At 41.9% G+C, this 19,757-nt stretch overlaps 1 protein-coding gene across 8 annotated transcripts in view; it reads left to right on the forward strand.

The window, feature by feature from the left end:
- Nucleotides 1-19,232, forward strand: part of add3a (adducin 3 (gamma) a) — a 105,204-nt gene extending 85,972 nt beyond the window's left edge. For 4 of the 8 annotated variants that reach the window (XM_047343819.1, XM_047343820.1, XM_035181369.2 and 1 more), the window contains exons 6-15: nucleotides 1,426-1,575; nucleotides 2,135-2,278; nucleotides 3,083-3,181; nucleotides 4,395-4,571; nucleotides 6,643-6,900; nucleotides 7,913-8,017; nucleotides 8,203-8,289; nucleotides 9,320-9,343; nucleotides 10,015-10,138; nucleotides 16,228-19,232. In XM_047343819.1, coding sequence (XP_047199775.1) covers nucleotides 1,426-1,575; nucleotides 2,135-2,278; nucleotides 3,083-3,181; nucleotides 4,395-4,571; nucleotides 6,643-6,900; nucleotides 7,913-8,017; nucleotides 8,203-8,289; nucleotides 9,320-9,343; nucleotides 10,015-10,138; nucleotides 16,228-16,478 — 1,419 coding nt within the window. In that variant the 3' untranslated portion in view covers nucleotides 16,479-19,232. Of the gene's footprint in view, nucleotides 1-1,425; nucleotides 1,576-2,134; nucleotides 2,279-3,082; nucleotides 3,182-4,394; nucleotides 4,572-6,642; nucleotides 6,901-7,912; nucleotides 8,018-8,202; nucleotides 8,290-9,319; nucleotides 9,344-10,014; nucleotides 10,156-13,415; nucleotides 13,510-16,227 lie in introns of all 8 variants that reach the window. The other 4 variants (XM_047343824.1, XM_035181321.2, XM_035181360.2 and 1 more) reach the window with 4 other exon arrangements.
- The last annotated feature ends 525 nt before the right edge of the window (nucleotides 19,233-19,757 follow it).

A 19,757-nucleotide genomic window follows, 5' to 3' on the forward strand; every position in this document is an offset into this window, starting at 1 on the left:
GTGCCATTCACTTCCCTCTGGTTGGTTAAAGATCAATATACAGTCATTCATCCACACATCCATATGGCTGTTAAAAGCACTACTCCTGGGTTATTAATAGTTTATAACTGAATGTTAATTTATTGTTTAAAAAACAGATATAGATTAATTAATCATGTGGTTTTAATTAGTGTTAATTATTATTCTTGAGTTTAAATAACGTTTGTGTATATGCTAATTCATATGCAGACTAATGACTATTATTAAGCAGCATTCAGACAAAGGCACTTTATAGTTTAAGATCTTCCCAGAAATGCCATTTCTCCATATTTTACTTAAATTGAATTTTTCATCTTGCAAGATATTTCTGGTGGAGTTGATGCACTAGTTTCATGGGATGCAGGCTGGTGAGGGAATCGGGGTGCACACACTCGGGTACATCTTCTACTTTAAGAGTTATTTCTGGAACACAAAACTTGTTTCAAAGGAGCAGAGTGCAGAAGAAATGCTCTAAGTAAAAAAAAGTAGGGTCTAATTTCATATTTTCCAGGCTGCAGCTGTAATGGGTGTATTTTATTAGCCTCCGACTTCATGATGGATGCCTCTTCCTGTTGCGATAGCACAGACTTGTACTTTATATTATGAAAGAGAAATGCGAGCTCGTAGGTTCTGGTTCATATCACAGAACATGTGGTTACAGTGACGTAAATGTTGTGCGAGGTCTGCAGGCCAAGATGGACTTTCTGTTAGTTATTTGTTTTTTTCTGCAAGGACTGACATCTGCACTGGGTTTTGTTATTGCTCTTGCTCCGGGTTTTATGCCTCAGTCTCTTTGTCCAGTTCTCTGTCTTCATTCTCTCTGGATATCCGACTCTCTTCCCTCCAGGTCTTGACCTCCATTTCCCCCTCCCTCTCTCCTGTCATGTAATCTAATAACTGGCTGGTAATGAAGTACTCATAGTAGAGGACGACATGTCCATGTCTCTAACAGCATTATGTTCATCTCCAGTAGAGTAGCAGACAGAGGAGAGGAATGTTTGATAATGTGATTTGCGTCTTAACGTGCACTGGTTCAAAATTGTATTCATGTTTTCTGAGTTAATGTTGGAGGTTATCATCTCTTTGTTTGTGTCTGAGGAGTTGGATCTTATGTGTCAGTCTCTGGACGTCTTTTATTGCCTGGGCGCATTTGATGAGACTGATATGGGCCTGGTTAGTTTTTCAGTATGTCTCCCTGTGCGCTCTTTCATTCTCGTGATATTCCTCCTCCTGCCCTCTCAGGAGAGCCCTCTGAATTATGCTGTTGTAAAACTGCATTAATCTCGTAAAGCTTATACGTGATTGCAAAATACGAAAGAGTTTTGGGTAAAAACTGTTCGGAGATTTACATCCACCAGCTCCAGAAATCCTCAGAACTGACTCCATCTCCTCTCGTTGTTTCCCCAGGTGAAGGTCAACATCATCGGGAATGTGATCGAGCAGGGCTCCACCAACCTGAGGGTCGACCCTGCAGGGTTCAGCCCCCACGCCGCCATCTACTCAATGCGTCCAGACATACGCTGCATCATACATGTGCACACTCCTGCCACGGCTGCAGTAAGTTCACTTAACACTAGGAGTTATTTTTTTAGACCTGCACTGTAAGCAAATGACATTTCAATCCAACCTGTTTATATAAAGGGCTTTAATTTTTTTTTTTTTTTTTTTTTACACGGAATCAGCTTTCGTAGATTCCCAGATCAAACACTGCATTTCACTTCAGGAAATGTAGAAATTAGATTTGTGAAATCATATTACTGAACTAGAAGGATACTCGACGGGTGCCTTACTGCTGCTAAGACTGATTGGCCACTTCGTCATGTGTTGAGATAAGATACATCTGGATCAATGTCCATATAGGCTCCAATTTTCACCAGTTCATAGATATTAGCACTATTCATATGACCAACCTCTGCATTATATCTTGAGAATTTCACATACATGTTGAACAATGTCCTACCACAATATGAAGGAAAGTGAAACATTTCCTGGATCCACCCACTGATCCACCCCCTGAAAATGCAGGGCTACAAACCTGGAGGATTGAAACAGCTACAAAGCCTCTAAACCCTCCGATGTCTCTTTTCCCTTTTTCCTCACTTTTCTGATCATTTAGGTTTCATCTATGAAGTGTGGAATCCTGCCCATTTCCCAGGAGGCATTGCTCCTGGGTGACATCGCGTACTACAACTACCAGGGCAGCCTGGACGACCCGGAGGAGCGCCGAGACCTGCAGAAGGCCCTGGGGCCGACAACAAAGGTAGGAAAACCTAGAAAAATTACAGTTTTTTTCTAACTCTGAGGAAAGTCGCCCTGTTTATCATTCTAAAAGGAGCAGAAGATTGGTTGCATTTTTTTCAAGTGTAGCCTGCTCTTGCTAGCTTTTCAAGGATTACCAACCCTAGCTTTAATGTAACAAGGTCTGCATGTCAGTACCTCTAAAACCTCCAGTACCTAAAAACTTCTATTAACAACTTATGTCATTTCTTTAATTTATACTAAAACCTTACACTCACTCTCACTGCAGGAAAAATTCTGAGAAGGAGTGAACATTTCAGAAAATTAAAAAACTATGGGCTCGTAGTTTTAAAAATAATCAAGAAGTTTTTTTTTTTATCTTGTCCTTGCAGTCAAGAATAAGAGTAATGATCTTATCAGGTTGTGGTGTATTTGGAAGGCAACAGTAGCAAGACAGTCAAACCAGCACGTCCTGTTGAAATGTTACCTCCTCATGTTTTGTCCCTGCCTGTGCTTCACTGTGCGAGTGTCTCAGCGTTTGGCTTCTTTTAAAATCATCAATGATTATTCAGCGATTTTGATTGGCAAGAATTCAGGGAATTGAAGGGAATTTCCATCACCGGCCTGTTGCCAGGTCCTGCCTCCGTCATCCAGTCGCCCAGCCCGTGTGGATAGAACAGAACAGTTGTTTTGGTTACTAATAAATTAAAAGGCTTGGGGCAAAGTTGTCCAGTCACATTAAACTCAGGTTTGGCAGATGGACGTCTCACAATTCAGTTTGATCTGCTGTTGCATGTATATCACTGTTTCTGTGTGTGTGTTGCAGGTGTTGGTGCTGAGGAATCATGGCGCGGTTGCTCTTGGGGAAACCGTTGAAGAGGCCTTTAAGGTCATCTACAATGTCCAGTATGCCTGTGAAATCCAGGTACACACACACACACACACACACACACACACACACACACACACACACACACACACACACACACACACACACACACACACACACAGAGAGAGAAGCTAACTGCATGCTGCTGTTTTTGGGCACCAAGCACATTCCAGCACCTCTCAGTTTCCCCTACACATGAATTAGACTGGCAGGGTGGCAGCTTGCCCTCCAAAATTGAAAAATCACCCTACAGCCGCTGTCACACTTCTTTTTTTTTAACAATGCTCCAATAGTCATAATCTCTTGTCATGTAGAAAATGTTGGCTAAACACAGTCTTATAAACAGGCTATTAGGAGGCTGGAGAGGGGAGTAAGAAGCTGATGTTGTTGTTGATGATCCAAAGCAACATTTAGAGAAGAGAAGGATGCTGTTCTATCATTTACTCCGGATGATGGAGGGCATTTCAAGAGGCCTGGATCAGGGGGGAGAAATACAAATGAGACCGGTTAATTATTCCAAACTAATTATTTGTTAGTATTAAAGTGGCAGTGTGTAGAATTTAGTGACATAAAGTGGTGAAGTGTCATGTTGCAGCTGAATACCCCTCGCCTCATCCGCCCCTTCCAAACATGAAAGAGAACCTGTGGTAACCTTCAGTTTTCAGAAAAACACAAAAGGTGTTTAGTTTGTCCAGTCTGGGCTACTACAAGAAACATGGCGGCCTCCATAGACGCATAAACTCTTAAAGTTAGCTTTAGATCCCTCTGCGTCGGATTCTTGTGCGTCTTTGTGTTCACTTGTAGATGTGTTGGGTTTTAGGGATATTGTTGTGCTGCCCCCCCTCCCCTCACTCAGCTGTAACAGGCAAAACCAAATCTCCTGATTGACTGTCCACAGACGGTCAAGCAAAGGAAAACATTAATCCATCCTGCAAAGCCCAGCTTAATTTCTATAAATAAATCCCCCAACCATGGGTGTTGCATGCCATGAACTGTATATTCCTTGATGCTGTGGTGGGTTCAGATTGGGGGGGGTCTCATTTCCATTGTGCAAAATTACATCTTTCTTGTGTGTGCATGGCGGTTTGTCCCTTTTGTGTTGTTCATAGAGGTGGATGATCTGATACCAAATAGGCTTGGCTATTCCTAAAAAAAAATTACTTTTTTATTTAATTCATGCTACATATGTCACCAGTCTCCATCAGAGGTTCACATGCTCTGTCCCATCCTCCTTACTGTGTGGGTTTAGGTGAAGGCCATCTCGTGTGCCGGCAGCGTGGACAACCTGATCGTGCTGGACCGGGAGAAGTACAAATCGCGAACAGCCGACATTGCCACAGCAGGTCACATCAACATGACCAGCCAGATCAAGTGGAAGGCCGGGGAGCTGGAGTTCGAGTCTCTGATGAGGATGCTGGATAACCTGGTGAGTCCACAGACGTCAGCGTGAGACTTTCTGTCCGTTTTGCACAAATGCATCGTTAGGAAAATACATAAATATACTGTGTATCTTAAGGCCTAAGGCTCACTGGATAATTACAGATTATATACACATTTAACCTGAACTTTTAATTTCGCTACTGTGTCTTGTCTTTGTACAAAAGAATTACATAAAGTTAAGGCTACTCTGAAGATTTCTTTTAGTTCCTCAATCATTGTGTTTAAGTGAAGTTTTTTTCTATACATCAGTCATTGGGCCATTTTCACATAACTGAATATCTGTTTGATTTTACTTTGTCGCTGGTTGATAAAATACAATAGAGACATGTTACATTTGATGAAATCCTCTGTGGTCAGCTCTACAGTTCTGTCTGTTTCCATTTCTTTGTTAAGAATGAAGTCAGTCTGAATCACACTGCTCATGGTATCTACTCCGAAGCACTGGCCTCCGTAAATGAACAAAATTAGATTAGAATTCCTTCTACAGAAAGCTAAGATGCCTCAAAAGTCTAGAAGGCAATTCACTAGAGCGCATACATCCGCCAAGGACCAACAGTTCCCTTATGAAACCACATTTCTTCACTAGATCCAGATTTACATTTAAATCCGCACCAAATTGGACACACTCATAAATATCAGTCTCCTAAACATGTCAGATGTTTTTTCATCGCGATTCATGAATCATTTTTTGAGAAATCCTCAAAAATGTTGAAAATGCCCTACCACGAAATGTTAAAGAAAGTGAAACAGAATTCCTTGATCCGCATCAAAATTTTATAAGTTCTTCTCTGGCTCATAGCGCATCCTTCCACCAAGTTTCCTGGTAATCCATCCAGAAGTTTTTGGGTGATCCTGCAAACGAACAGACAGAAAGACAAACAAACAATCCGAGACAAAACCAAATCTCCTTGGTGGAGGTAAAAATCCAAGGAAATTAAAAAGTTAATTTTAAAAGACACAATTAGTAATTTGGGGATGAAGGAAAAGGGAAAGGAATTTTGAAGAGATGCTGGAATGAGGCATAAAAAGTGTGTCACCACAAAGAGCATCTGTGTTACTCCTTGGAGGCTGCGTTTCATGGCCAGTGTCACCTCTTTCACACCACACTTCATTCGTCTGCCTATTTCCCTCTCTTCCTTCTCTCTTTCTCTGCTCTTCCCCTTCTCGACAAATCAGCCCGTCAAGCCTCAGAACAGCTCGCCTCTGTGTCTCCGGACCTTTCCAACCATCCCACTCTTCTCACACACTTCATAAACACAACATTTGCCTCAGATAAGCTCTCAGTTTCACAAAACCCGGATACAATGATGAGAAAGACGTGGGAGGAAAAAAAAGGATCCACAAACTTAAATCTCCTTTAACAACCAGTATAGTGCAGCAAGGATGTGCAGCAAGCTTCCAGCTGTGATTGTGTAGAAATCTCTGAATATCAGGATTTTTGCAGTTGACTGTTTCCAGATAAAAACTGATGAATAAAAGTTGAAAGGTCAGTTTTGACCGTGCAGCTGAGACGAAGAGGAAGAGGACCAAAGAGAAAAGAACGGATCTTAGCTGTCAGCCCAGTGTGGAAAAACATCTGAAAACCAGTGGGACCATGTGAGAGGATGGCGACAGACAGAGAAGAGAAGAGAAAAAGGGACAATGAGGATAAAAGGGGGAGAAGGGGGATGGAGGGAGAATTGCATCAGAGAAAGGGTCAGACAGGAAATGACACTGTGACTCTGTTCACTGCGCTGCCAGAAACCCTGCGGTCACAGTGCTGTTTCTGTCTTTCTTTTCCATTTACTAACTGTGAAACTGGCAGCTCGGCCAGCGTTACAGGAAGGAAACGTCACAGAATAATAAGAGCTCATTTCTGTTGTGCTGCAGCAGTGTGTAGAAGCTGGAATAGAGCGGGGGTCTACGTAAACATACACCATGTACAAATAAATGAATTAGCTTCCTCTGAGGCCTTGCGGTTTTGTTCCCTTGTCGTTGCTCGTGGTGAACCCAAACAGACCAAATCATTTCAGAACAAAGAAAACCCACTGAAGGATTGATCTTGTTTCCTGCCATAGGGCTACCGGACCGGTTACACCTACAGACACCCCATCGTCCGGGAGAAGCCGAGGCACAAGAGCGATGTGGAGATCCCCGCCACTGTCACCGCGTTTTTGTTCGAGGAGGATGAGGACTGCAGTGCCACGCGCCTGCCCTACAAGTTTTTGCAGCAGCGGCAGCAGAGGGAGAAGACGCGCTGGCTCAACTCGCCGAACAGCTACACCAAGGTCAACGTGGAGGGCGGCGATGAACGCTACAATAGCCGGACAACCACGGTGAGCTGTTTGTGGTGTTAAGGTGTTTTGTGGGGACATAAATCTGCTTACACACTCACCTTATGGGGACAAAGAGCAAGTGCCTGTAACATAAAACATAAGTTTTTAAGGTAAAAACAGGGTTAAGCTTGTCTGACTCATCAGATGTACACTGTGGGTATAATCCTGTCATCGGTGCGTATCTCAGGCGGGGCTCTCCTCTGCTTCCTGCCCGTACTCAAAATTCCCCTCACAACGGGAAACAACGACCTCCATGTTCGCAACCTACATGTGGAAAATCAACATATGTCTTGTACTGTTTACAGTGGTCGCCTCCCCTCGTGCAAATGTTCCACCAAAACAAGTTTTGAAAATATAGGAGGACGTGACAGTTGTTCCTGTGTTTTTCATAGACTGCATGTGTTTTTGTGTGTTTACATGTGAATTGGTGTAATAAGTCTAAACATGAAACTGCAAAGAGCAAGTCATGGACTGAAAGATCATTCATTTCACTCTAATTCACAGACCTGAGTTTTGACACTTGTCATCTCCCCAGTGTTTTAAACGTGATACTAGATCGCCACCTACTGGCGGAACAGAGACCTACAGTGAATCAGTTGCACTGATTGGTGTCACCTTTGAAGCTTGCTGAAAAGGAGGCTTTATTAATATATTTTTACACTTCTACAATGTTAGCAAGCTCACGTGAGATATATTTAAAACTAAATATCAAAATCAAAGCAAAATATGATGAAAGATATGGACTTTTCATCCATAGTGACAGTGACTACTACAATTCACATAATTCATCTTAATTGCCTCTTTCATTTGAGAAACTCTCCATGATAAGAATATGTTGACTAGACAGATTACAGAATAGATATGTTATATCCAGTTGCCAGACTGTTGTAATTAAAAGGGCTATATAAATTAGGTTATATACAATAGTTATTATAGAGTGTTTATGCAAGTGCTTGGTTGCAGTTTGTATGTTCTGATCTGACCTGTTCTGACCTGTTTTGACCTTTTACAGTGGATGAAGGCGGAGGAGACAGGAACCCCGATCAGGATCGAGGACCCCAATCAGTTTGTCCCTCTCAACACAGACCCCACTGAGGTTCTGCAGAAGAGGAACAAAGTGAGTTTTAACTCTTTCCTCTCGATGACATTTTACAAGTACAGTTGTAGTTAGCTGCCATTTTAACATTTAAAATGGTTGATCGCTCAATTTTTTTTTCTGTGACCACAGTTTTAATGATTCCCAGTCACTTGTGGTGCTTTCTGCTTCCCGGTAACATCCTGGTGTGTTTTGTCCTGCTGCAGATCAGAGAGCAGAACCGCTTTGATGTGATGACGTCAGGTCCACGCTCTCAACACCTCGCAGGAATCCCTGTCGACGCACCACGACAGGTGAGGATGAGCTTTGTGAGGTTATGTATTAAGGGAACAATCTAACCCTAACCCTAACAATCTCCACCCTTATAACTTAATTTCTAAAATCGTGAGTGTCTGATACCAAAGCCTGTTGGTTTTAGATTGACTTTCAACTTAACTGTGGTTTTGCCACAAATTATCTAATGTCTACTATTGGTCATTTACATGAGTAGAAAGGGAAACTAGCAGTGACATTAGAGGCTGCTTTTAACAATGTTTTATTTGATGACAGAAGTTTGACGAAAACGCAAAAGAGCTGCTGATTATAATATTGATCTGTCACTTCTGGATTTTCAAATAAACTGAGAAACTACAAAAATCAGATTTTCATCCAGAGTTTTTTATGCATTTTTACCCGTTTTAAATTTATTTTTAAAATTGCTTTCCTGTATTTTTTTTGTCAATGAGCAGAGTCAGAGACTTTTACTTCATATTGATGTACCAGCTTTTTATAGAAACATCAGTATGTCAGTTTATGGACATGCAGTGGTTTATGCAGGATTAACAGCTGTCCTGCTGCGCTGAAGCAATAATAACAGATGTTCTTATTTACTTCCATACTGAGCAGTAACCTAGATGTGTTAACTGATGATTGAAAATCTGCTCAGGGTGCATTTTGGTAGAGTTGTGCTGGAAATGACCTGAGGTTCGAGATAAGAATCATAACGGTTTTCCCATGTCAAGAAAGAGTCATACAAGAGCTGCTACAGTCATGAGAAGAGATGTAATCAGTCAAACAAGTGAAAACAGAGGTTACATCATTGTGCTCAGGTACTTCAGGAACTCACCAGATAGCACTGCCTGTATAATGACACTTCCTGACCACTAGGGGGAGTCAAGTGAGCACATTATGCAAAGACGAAGGGACTCACTTATGCTGATAGTAGCAACTACTTGGCTCCACATATCAAAAGAAAATAACACGTAGGGTAAATAATAGATAGAATAAAGTCAAATGTTCTCATGTTGATGTTGATGGTTTTGTGGTTGGTATCTTGTCCTGAAGGATCTGGTGCAGATTAACGTTCTGGTAAATATCTGCAAGAGTTTTGTAATTGTTCATGTTTGCTGTGACATTTTCATTTCACTCTCTCTTGTAATTATTTGACACTGTTTGCCTGCTCACAGTTAAACTACTGCATGTGTGAGTCGTGTTATTTAGACTGACACCGATTTCAATTGATTTGTACAAGTGTTGTTTTTGCTTAAGATGAATTTGCACTTCTTTTTTGTTCCCATGTGTGTTGGGCAATTGCGGTTTTTAGGACATATTGTTACTCGAAAGCCTGAGCCGACATGTTGCAATAGAGTGCGTGTTTCGTTTGCATGTGTGTGACTTGTGTTGTGGCTGCGATTGTCTTCATGTGTCTGTTGTAAAGATGTCTGGGTCTGCAGTAATGGGATGAAAAAACTCAGTGCAGAGCGGGTGATTACATGAGTTCTGTGTGATGTGGTCAACACCCATGTTTTATCTTTATATGAGAAGCCTGTAATGATGTGTGTGTGTGTGTGTGTGTGTGTGTGTGTGTGTGTGTGTGTGTGTGTGTGTGTGTGTGTGTGTGTGTGTGTGTGTGTGTGTGTGTGTGGTTTTTAAGGTTGTGTATTTTACTTATTGTTAGTGTGTGTGTGCATGTGCGTGCGTGCTTGCTGCGTCGGGTGTGTGTGATCCCATGCTTACCCTTCTCCCTGTCTCCTCCCCAGCCATACGTGCCCACAGAGGAGGAGCAGATGGCTCCCCTGCCTCCAAACCCCTTCAGTGAGCTGTTGGAGAAGGACCAAGACGAGTACCGCAAAAAAGCCGAGCGAGGGCAACTGGGACTCAGTGGTACGACACACACACACGTACAGAAAAGCACACACACTTAAACTGACATGCAAAGGCATACCAACCAGTCCATAACTGCATGAACGTTCATGGGTGTGTGGGCATCATGAATTCATTCATGTTCCACCTGCAAATACAGCAAGAGACATATGGACTGCACATGCTCACACAAACACACACAGTGTCACACTCAATGACCTGGACTCTGTGCCAAAAACATATCCCTCTGTGTCAGCAACAAGCAGCCCTATCAATCTGACTCTTCATTTCACAACAAACTATTGACCAGGCTTAATAGCAGATCAATAATCAATCTGTAAGGCTCAATTTGAAGCACACATGAGATGAATTTGAGCCATCAGGATGAATTGTGTCACTAGATTTGATTGAGTAGCAGATCTTCAAATAAAATGTGTACTTTCAGTCTTGGCAGTTTGTATTAGAGCACAACTGATGCATCAGCAGGGCCACTGTAACCAGCCAATACTTTATCTGTGTGTATGTCAGCAGAAAGCAATTTTAGTGCAGTTTTACATAGTTTAATATATTGGGTTTTAGATTTATAGTTATTAATAATAGTTATATTTTTGCTGTTTAAATAGATGTCAAATTAGAAAGCTGATTGTTATGACTGTCATCTTTAAAATCATAATTTAATTTAAATATGTAGACATTTCAGTTCCTATTCTACAATATGTGCAGCGCAACCCCTCACTGATGGATATCTTATTAGTCAAATTGAATACTGATGAGACTCAATACACTTCCTGGTGTGCACCACTAAACTTGTAACTGTAAGAAAAGACACAACCCTAACAGGCAGATATTTGCAGTGTCCTACAGAAGCCTGTTAAGGGAAAGTCAGCTAAAATGGCCAGAGCAGATTTCGAAATGAACTTAAACTAAATCAGGATTTTTAAAAAAGTATTCTATATTCACACATCTGTGCCACCACCTCCTCAAACCATGACTTGCAGATTTATTACTGCACATCCCCAGTTTGCTGTGTTCTCTCTGTCAGCAGTTTTGTTTTTAAAAAACATCCATATAATCCAGGGTCTATAGCACAGTTGCCTTAGCAGCAGTCCCAGTGGACAGTCCCATACTCTAACACACTGCCTGGTGTATCACACACACACACACATACCTTTTAACACAAGGGTTTGGCCCCACGGGCTCTACCGATGCCTTCATCTGCTGCGTTAACGTTGTGTATACACACACACACACACACACACACACACACACACACAACACACACACAACACACACACACACACACACACACACACACTCAGTCACTGCTAATCATATTAGCCCTCTGTCCCACTGCCTTTCAGAGAGACAAGGGAAAAATCAATAGAACAGATAGTAAATGGGGTTACCCACCAGTCCTCATAGTGCAGAGCTGCTGCCACGCTCAACCAGATTAATGTGTGTATTTGTATAGATATCTGTGTGTGTGTGTGTGTGTGTGTGTGTGCGCGTACGTACACACACACACTGATATATATACATCAGCATGCACACGTGTTCATGCATTTTTATGGAACCATCCAAATGTTTGTGAAACACGGTGCAAAGTGTAAATGTGTGTGAGTCAGAGGCCGGTCTGACTAAGATGGCAGATCGAGCAGACCGCAGGTCTTAACACCCGCCACATGAGCGCAGCCCGTTGCTATGACACTGATGTCCCCACAGCCCCATGAATCCCCGGTGACCAATCTGGATGCAAGCTGGAGACCGTCTGGAATGGCCTGATAGATGCCTGGGCTACACATACAAACACACACACACACACACACACACATGCGCACGGTGTTAAATAGTTGTGTGTATTGGGTTGAGTAATGTTTCCAACTCTACACCTTAAAAAGCACAACTGTAAATTAAATTCTCTAAAATCTCATAATTTTTAATGCCACGTCTTTTTACGTGCACACTTTTTATGTCCACAACATTTAAAGACATTGACAGCACAGAATCTTATGTAATCGTGTGCGACACACTCTCCATGAAGGAGTTGTGACTTGTGACATCTCAGCCAGTGTGGAACCGATGTGTAACCCTGAATGTGCTCATGAATGTGTCGAAGTGAAATGGGAATGCCATTCACTCACACTATTCAGTGTTTAACTAATGAAGCTGCTAACGCTGGACTGGTCTATAACATTCACTGCACTTACAAATGTTGTTTTAAAGTTGCTGCAAACTGGTTTTTAATAAGCTAGAGATGCTCAATGAGTTTTTCCTGCATCAAGAGTCAGGAACCACAATGTGATGGTTCTCTTGAAGATGAAAAAATTGTGACAGGAAGGAAAAAAATAATAAAGAATACTCGTCTTACATAGAGAAAGGAGAAGGAGGGCATTAACAATGTTTAATTTCAGGCATTAATTAAATTGGAATTGCCACAGCCTCATGATAATATTGATTATCTCAATGACACAATTTTATGAGAAGACCATCTGATAACAGTCATGGCATCATGATGTGTATTCAGACTTTGTGGTGCGCTTCTTTATCTTATCTACCACACTTTGTCATGTGGAACAGATTTAGCACTTACAAGGTCTCCTACTGTACTTAGATTAAGTGTTGTCCCTTTGGATTAAAGATAAAATCGACAAACTACTCAAAAACATTTAGAAATAGCAATGTGGACAACATAATGTGGTTTAGAATGTCACAATGACACCATTCCACTAAAAGTTGATATGCGTAAATACTGCCCAGCACTCGCTTTTGATCAGTTTTAATCTTCTTTATGTGACAGTGATGATTTTTGCATTTTTGTCTCAAGTTATTCTTTAGTCTTGATTCAGTATTATTTTAAAACTCTATCACCAAAAGCCAATAAATTGTTAAATTGTTTACATGTGTGTTAGCATGTAGCACAAGGATATATTTGCTGCTCAGGGGATCGAGTGCTTAAGTTACTTTTCAGGACATCTGTCCCATCTCTGGGTTATTACAGCTCAACAAAATGTTGCAGCGCACAAACGAGTGATGGCCCTCAGAGGCCCTGACCGTCATCAGAGGGATTTGGGAACATTTTGTGGAAAAGCAGCTGTGCATGGCCTGATTCTAACATGTGTGTTACCACTAATCTCTCAACCCCCCCCCACTCCCTCACCCCCCTCTGACCCATCATCCCAAATCCTTCCATAACCACCACCACCCCTCCACAACCTCTCATCCCACTCACCCATGCTGTCGTCCCTCCGCTTCAATCCCCTGCACCTTCCCTCAACCCTCCCATCCTCCCACCCCGCAGATGGGCGAGCACGAGCTAACCTCCGACGACGGCTCCACTCTCTCTCAGTCTCTGTCTCTCACCAAGTCCCCGCAAAGCACTCCGGCTAAAGAAGGTATCGCTCACTCACAGAGAGACTGAGAGACACTTGTCAGAATGATCCTCACTGTCATGTTGTGTTTGTCTTTAAGATCTGACGTGTGTGCATGAGAAGTGTACGTTTAACTGAATGAAATGAACTAAAAGCTCAGAACCTAATGCACTACGCTACACACTGATCTGCGCTATAGGTTTGTTCTGCATTAATGATTTGTCATGACAAAAAATTCAGAGAACAGTGCCCCGTCTCCACTATTAATACCTCCTTTGTCCTTTTTTCACATTTCTGTTGTTGATGATGAAAACCCGTCCGCCCAGGGGGACTGTAGAAATGTTGATGAGCTCAGACTACACTCAGATCGTCTGACACAATCTAGCCACTCACACAGCACATTGACGTCACCTCCTCCGGACCAGTTTCAGGCTGGTGTTTTTTGTCAAAGAAGAAGTTGAAGTTTGTTTCCCCAACAATGCTAACAAGGGAGATTCGATCTGCCTTGATCATATGGGTCAAATTTCGGACATGTCAGTCTAAGTCCTTAATGAGTCAGGCAACTCAGAGAGCATACAAAATCAGGCTATACACAAACCAGGATGTCAAAACATCAATTTGTCGTTACAATGTCAGACACATGTTCTAACTTTTTAATGACAAACAGCAGTTTTCCAGTCTTAATGCTAAGCTAAGCTAAGTCCCTCCTGGCTCCAGTTCTACACCTGAGGCTCAGACATGAAAATGGGATCGATCTTCTCTCCCAGCTCTCGCCAAGAAACCAAAAAGTCAATTCAAAGTTTATTTACTTGTTTAAAACAACCACATTTGACTAAAGTGCTAAACAAGCCAAACATATGAAAGAATATATATAAATGTATACAAAATCTAGGAATAATCAGAAAATACAAAAAGCAATAAAATGTGAAACATCATAGACATCAATAGGATTTCAATATCACATAATAACAGATGAAATCAAGGTGCTAAACACATCACTAATTGAAAAATGTTTTCCCTAATATATCAAACTATGACTCTGGAAGAACATATATCTAAAAACATAGACTAGAACTTTCATCTATTACACAGAAATTTGTGTGTCTGACATACGATCCTCCAAGAAAGACAGAGATCACAGCGGCCCCAGTGCAGGTTGTAAATAACTATGACACTATGGGATTGACTTCCCGTCAGCTTCCCTCCAGCACAAACACGCAAAAAAACCACACAATGAGGATCAATTAACCCAGGACAGCACACTGGCTCTGGGGACCCATATTTTCATGACACCGCCGCTGTGAGGTCAGTGAGTCGTTGTGTTTGAATCCAGGTCAATTATTGTAAAAGGCTTCTTTTTTTTTCTTTTCTTTATTTTTGCTTCGCTTCTTTTTCTTTTTTTTCCTTTTTGGTGCTGAGATGAAAACAAGCCACGAAGTCGTCAGCGGCTTTGTGTTTCAGTGTAGTAACACGACGCCTGCATTCCCCATGTAACTCCCATTCGCAACCCAGAGAAAAGGATGCCCCACCAGTCAGCCTGTTTCGTGAGGAGCCGTTAAGGCAGTGTGGGTGTAGTCCACTGTTCAAAACCTATTTGAGGTGAAAGGAGGACAGGCTCTGGGCTATTAGGTCACTGGGGCCTTTACGCAGGCATGTTACGAAATATGTAGAGCACGGGGACTGCACGTCTCTGTGTGAGCGGAAGCTGAAAACGCCTTTCGAATAGAATTAGTGTGACAGGGACAGAGGGGCCTCACATCAGGAGGCTGGGAGACATTCAACCACTTCAACACTTGTAGGATTTAATAGAGCCCAATGCAGTAAATCCAAATTGTATTGCTCTGCTGAAGCTTGTAATGCTCTGCTCTATTAAAAACAGTCTTACAGGTGTTGACACAAGACATGAACCCAATATATGTTAAGGATTTACTAGGAGTGTAAATATTAAGAAGTTTACAGAAATGATTTGTTAGATATTTGAATGTTGTAACATTCTTTAAGTTTAATGCATTTTTAAGTGGTATAGGATTTTATGAAAAACTAGTCCTGTGCTTGTTGTAAACCCCTCGGTTTGGAATGGTTTGTTTGGCCTGTGGTGATGCTGGTTGCAGCTTTTCTTTCTGAAACTGTAAAAGTGACCTGCAGCGAGTAAAGACCAGCTGCAGGACTCGGTCCACAGAGCCCTGAAGCTGCACCACCGCTGCTGTTCACCTGTTTTTCAAAGTTCAGTGAAAAGTTCCTGTTGTCATGAACGCGCAGTTACATTACATTCTCTCAATGATATTAATGATTAAAAGTTTTGCACGGCACAATCGCACAAAGTTCAACACTGCACTTCCTTGGGTCCTTAACAACACACATGCCAAGCCTTAGGCACCGTCAAACATTTTAAAACCGTGTATGCTTCCACTGTCCATTTACACGTTCATTTATTGTAAAAGTACATTTCTCCTTTAAATTAAAACCACTTCTATGATAAAAACCAACAAAATTCTGAATTTATTAAACTATTTGATTAGAAAATGCTCTTGATTTGTGTCCTGTAAGCTCCAGCCTGTAATGTCTCGCTGTTTTCCACAGTAATAAGTGATCAGCCCTTTTGATCTTGTTAATCAGTCAGTCAGAAGATTCTCGTATGATTGTGCTTGCTGTCAGTTAACAGGGTGTGGTTTGCAGAATGAAGGGATCAGCCGTTTTCTTGCCTCTCGCCCTCACCTAACCTGTGTCGTGCTCCTCCCTCAGACAACCACGGGGGCCTGATGAACGGCAAAGACAACCACAGGGACGTGGACGAGGAGCTGTCCAAGCGCGTCAGCCAGCTGACCACCAGCGTGGAGAGCGTGGAAATAACGGTGCGCTCCGGCGAGAAGATCGAGGAGGCACTGTCTCCCGAGAGCTCGCCCTCCAAGTCCCCCAACACCAAGAAGAAGAAGAAGTTCCGCACCCCTTCCTTCCTGAAGAAGAACAAAAAGAAGGAGAAGACAGAGGCCTGAGATTAGGCGGGCGGGGAAATCCCTTCTGTGCAGAAGAGTGAGGGGCGGCAGTCACCGTTTCTGTTAAAGCGTCTGTGTTTTTATTTTGTCTCTGTGTTTAATGTCCTTTTATGTTTTTAATTTTATTAGATTTTTTTAACAAAAGGTTTTATGTGCAAATGGCAAAAGAAAGGATTACAGAAAAAAAAGAATTGGTTTGTAACAACAAAAGTATGTTTGTGGAGTTTGGGATGGGTGTGGGGGTCCACATCTTCAAACTGCAGTGGGTAGGTGTCTGGTGTCCACACACCTGATCACCCATGCAGTTCTGTAACAGGGCTCCACAGAAGCCAGCAAGTGCCATTTGAGGCCATTTAGATCCTGAGTTATCTGGCTCCTCCTGAGTCGTCTCCCTGAGTCTGAAAATCCGAACTTGAAACCACAGAGCGTATTTCTTGCTTCAAAATCCAATTTTATGAAATGATTGGATTGCAACCTGAATGTTGTAAAACTGCACAAGTCGAAACTAAAACCTCTTGTTTATAATTTAATCTGTCGAGACTTCCGGGTCTTTTCAGGTTTCGTTTTTCTGCTCACATTCTGGTCACCTGACACATTGGGAACCGAGAGGCCACATGAAATTTGAGGTCACACTGGAATGAGTTTGTGTTGATTCCTTTGCTGTGAGGGACGTTTCTCTCTCCGCGTCGCTTCACACTCTTCAGGCTTCTTTTCGGCGCAGGCATCCGATACAAACCTTCTCCGCGGCCGATTGTGTTAGACGAGTTATCGGGTTAACAAACTGGACTAGAGGGTCAGGATGAAGGCTGGTGGTCCGTCACAGCCAAGTCCACGTTATCTCATGAGAGCTGCCGACATATTAAATATATTTATGTAGCATTTTCATGTCTTTTTCTTCATCTCAGTGTTTTTTGCCAAACTAAATGAAAGAATGGAAAAAAAACTATCTCATTTTAGCAAAGCGTCACTGTCCGTGTCTAGTTTGTCATCTCATGAAATTTAAACTTTTTTATTGAAACAAATTTGGTATTAGTCGACTATGTTTTGTACTCGTTTCTAAGCTTTTACAGAGAATACGGACGTTACGCATGTTTTCTCTTTTGCGAGAGCTGAATTTCTACGGCTGACTATGTTCTGTAGTGATGCCTGATTGCTCAAATTATATTTTAGTCTTCAGAGTACACAAATTTACTATATAACATGAAAACTGGATATGTTGGCTATAGATTTTTAACTATATATTTTTTATTTTATTGTGCTGCACTTTTCTCGTGGTATATAACACATTTTAGTTGCAGGTGGTTTCACCATTGAAGGAGATTGTGAAGTATTTGGTAAAAGTAGCAAAGCAAGGCACGGTGTTGGGAGAAATACAAAATAGTCCGGGGCCCAGAAAGTGAGTCGCATGAAGACAGAAAGAAAAATCGTTCATTGGTGTCGCACATGAGAAGTGATCATCACGTCTCAAGTCAACAGAAAACAGGAAGTGTAGCATTGAAATACTGCATTGAACTATCCGCAGTCGTTTGCTGTTATGAGAATCTTGGAGTGTGGAGCGGTGACATAATTGTTTTTGGTGTGTTTGTGTGTTTGTTTTTAAAGCCATATTGTAATTATTTTCCTCCATAAAAATTGTTTTTAATGATGAGACAAGGGTTGCGATTCTCGTCTGCCTGCGCAGCCGTCAAGGACCCTCATAAGACTTATATTAAATCACCCCAGTGACTGCATCGACACCTCTCAGGCTTCCTCCCCCAAAAACCTCCTAATCTCAGTAGCTACATTCACAGTAGCTACGCTTCCTCGCTGAATTTTGTCAGTTACTTCCTACTGGTACTGGAACCATTTGAGGGAGGTCGTATGGACAGTTATTTTATTCTTTTTTTTTTTTTATCACTCTGCAAGCCCGGTCGTCATTTCAGTTTCTAAAGCCTCCCCTCGTGTAATTTCCCCAGCAAACACGATTGTGGTGTAACCGTCAGATGACCCACAGTTGAACTCTGCAAAAGCCAAAGTGTGATGGGTTGCCACACATCCCCCCGAGTTTAACCAGATATACCAATATCCCAGTTAGCAATGTGAAGTATTGGATTTGGAGGGAGGGAGGGTTTGGGGACACATCTTTAGCCATGTTAGAGGCTTTCGGCTCCGGGCGGAGAGCTGAGGTCACACAAGTGAGTGACGGAGAAGGGAGGTGTGGGTTTGGAAATGAAAGTGCATACGTCTGCGTGTGTTGGTGTGTGTGTGTGTCTGTGTGTGCGCATGTGAGACGGGGCGGGGGGGTAAAGACAACCTGACACTAACGCACCATGTTTTCATCACGCAGACATGTTTTTTTTTCTTTCATACCATCTCTCCTGAAAATGTTTTTTTCATCCTCCATTTGTATCGCAGTACGCTTTCTTTCTCCTCTTTTAGTTTGCAAAGAGCACATGGCTTTTTTTTTAATCAGCCATTTTATGAGCATCCGTTGCTCCCGGATGAACTGAATGTGCATTGCATCCTTTTTGTTTTCTCCTCTTGTTTCCAGCTGTTTGCACCTTGCTTTACTAACTTACACCTTTTTTGTTATGTTTAAAAAAAAAGAAAAGAAAAAAAGAAAAGATCGAGTTTTGCTTTGGCATGCCAGAATGAGCCAAGCTACTTTGTGACCTGTGAAAAATCCTATATACATGGTTATCTAATGGAGTTGCTTTTAGATGTATTGCTAATCAGTGTACATTCACAAATAAAACTGTATTTTAAGAAACGGAAGCTAATTTTTTTTCATGTTTGTGCATGACAATCCACGTCATTCTTCAAGTTGTCTTTCAGTTCCGGATAATTCATACACACTCATTTCACTTTATACCATGATCATGACTTGAGCATTTAAATGCAAAGAGCTTAGTGCTGCTGATAATTTCCCAGTATTGTGGAACAGTTTCATATGGAAGAACCTATGCTACAGTACTTTAGTTTTGACTGAGCAGGAAAAACAGTGACTGGTGCCTTTTTTTTGTCTTTTTTTTCGTGACGATGAAAGATAATAGTGAGTGTACTGTATGTGTGAATAGTTCAATCAGGAAGCTGTGACACAGAGGGCGTGAATGCAAATGAGAAAGCACAGGAAATGTGGAAGCACTGGACAGAAATGTCAAGTGGAGAGGGAGCACAATGACTCCTTTGACACAAAAGTTATGCATCGCTCTGTTTGAGCAAATTGTACCTTTTAAGGCCATAACGGGAGGGTTTGGTCTGTGGAATATAGAGACATAGAGGAGAAGATCTTTGTTTGCA

The sequence above is a fragment of the Hippoglossus stenolepis genome, chromosome 2 (genome assembly GCF_022539355.2).
Source record: "Hippoglossus stenolepis isolate QCI-W04-F060 chromosome 2, HSTE1.2, whole genome shotgun sequence".
NCBI classification, from domain to species: domain Eukaryota; kingdom Metazoa; phylum Chordata; class Actinopteri; order Pleuronectiformes; family Pleuronectidae; genus Hippoglossus; species Hippoglossus stenolepis.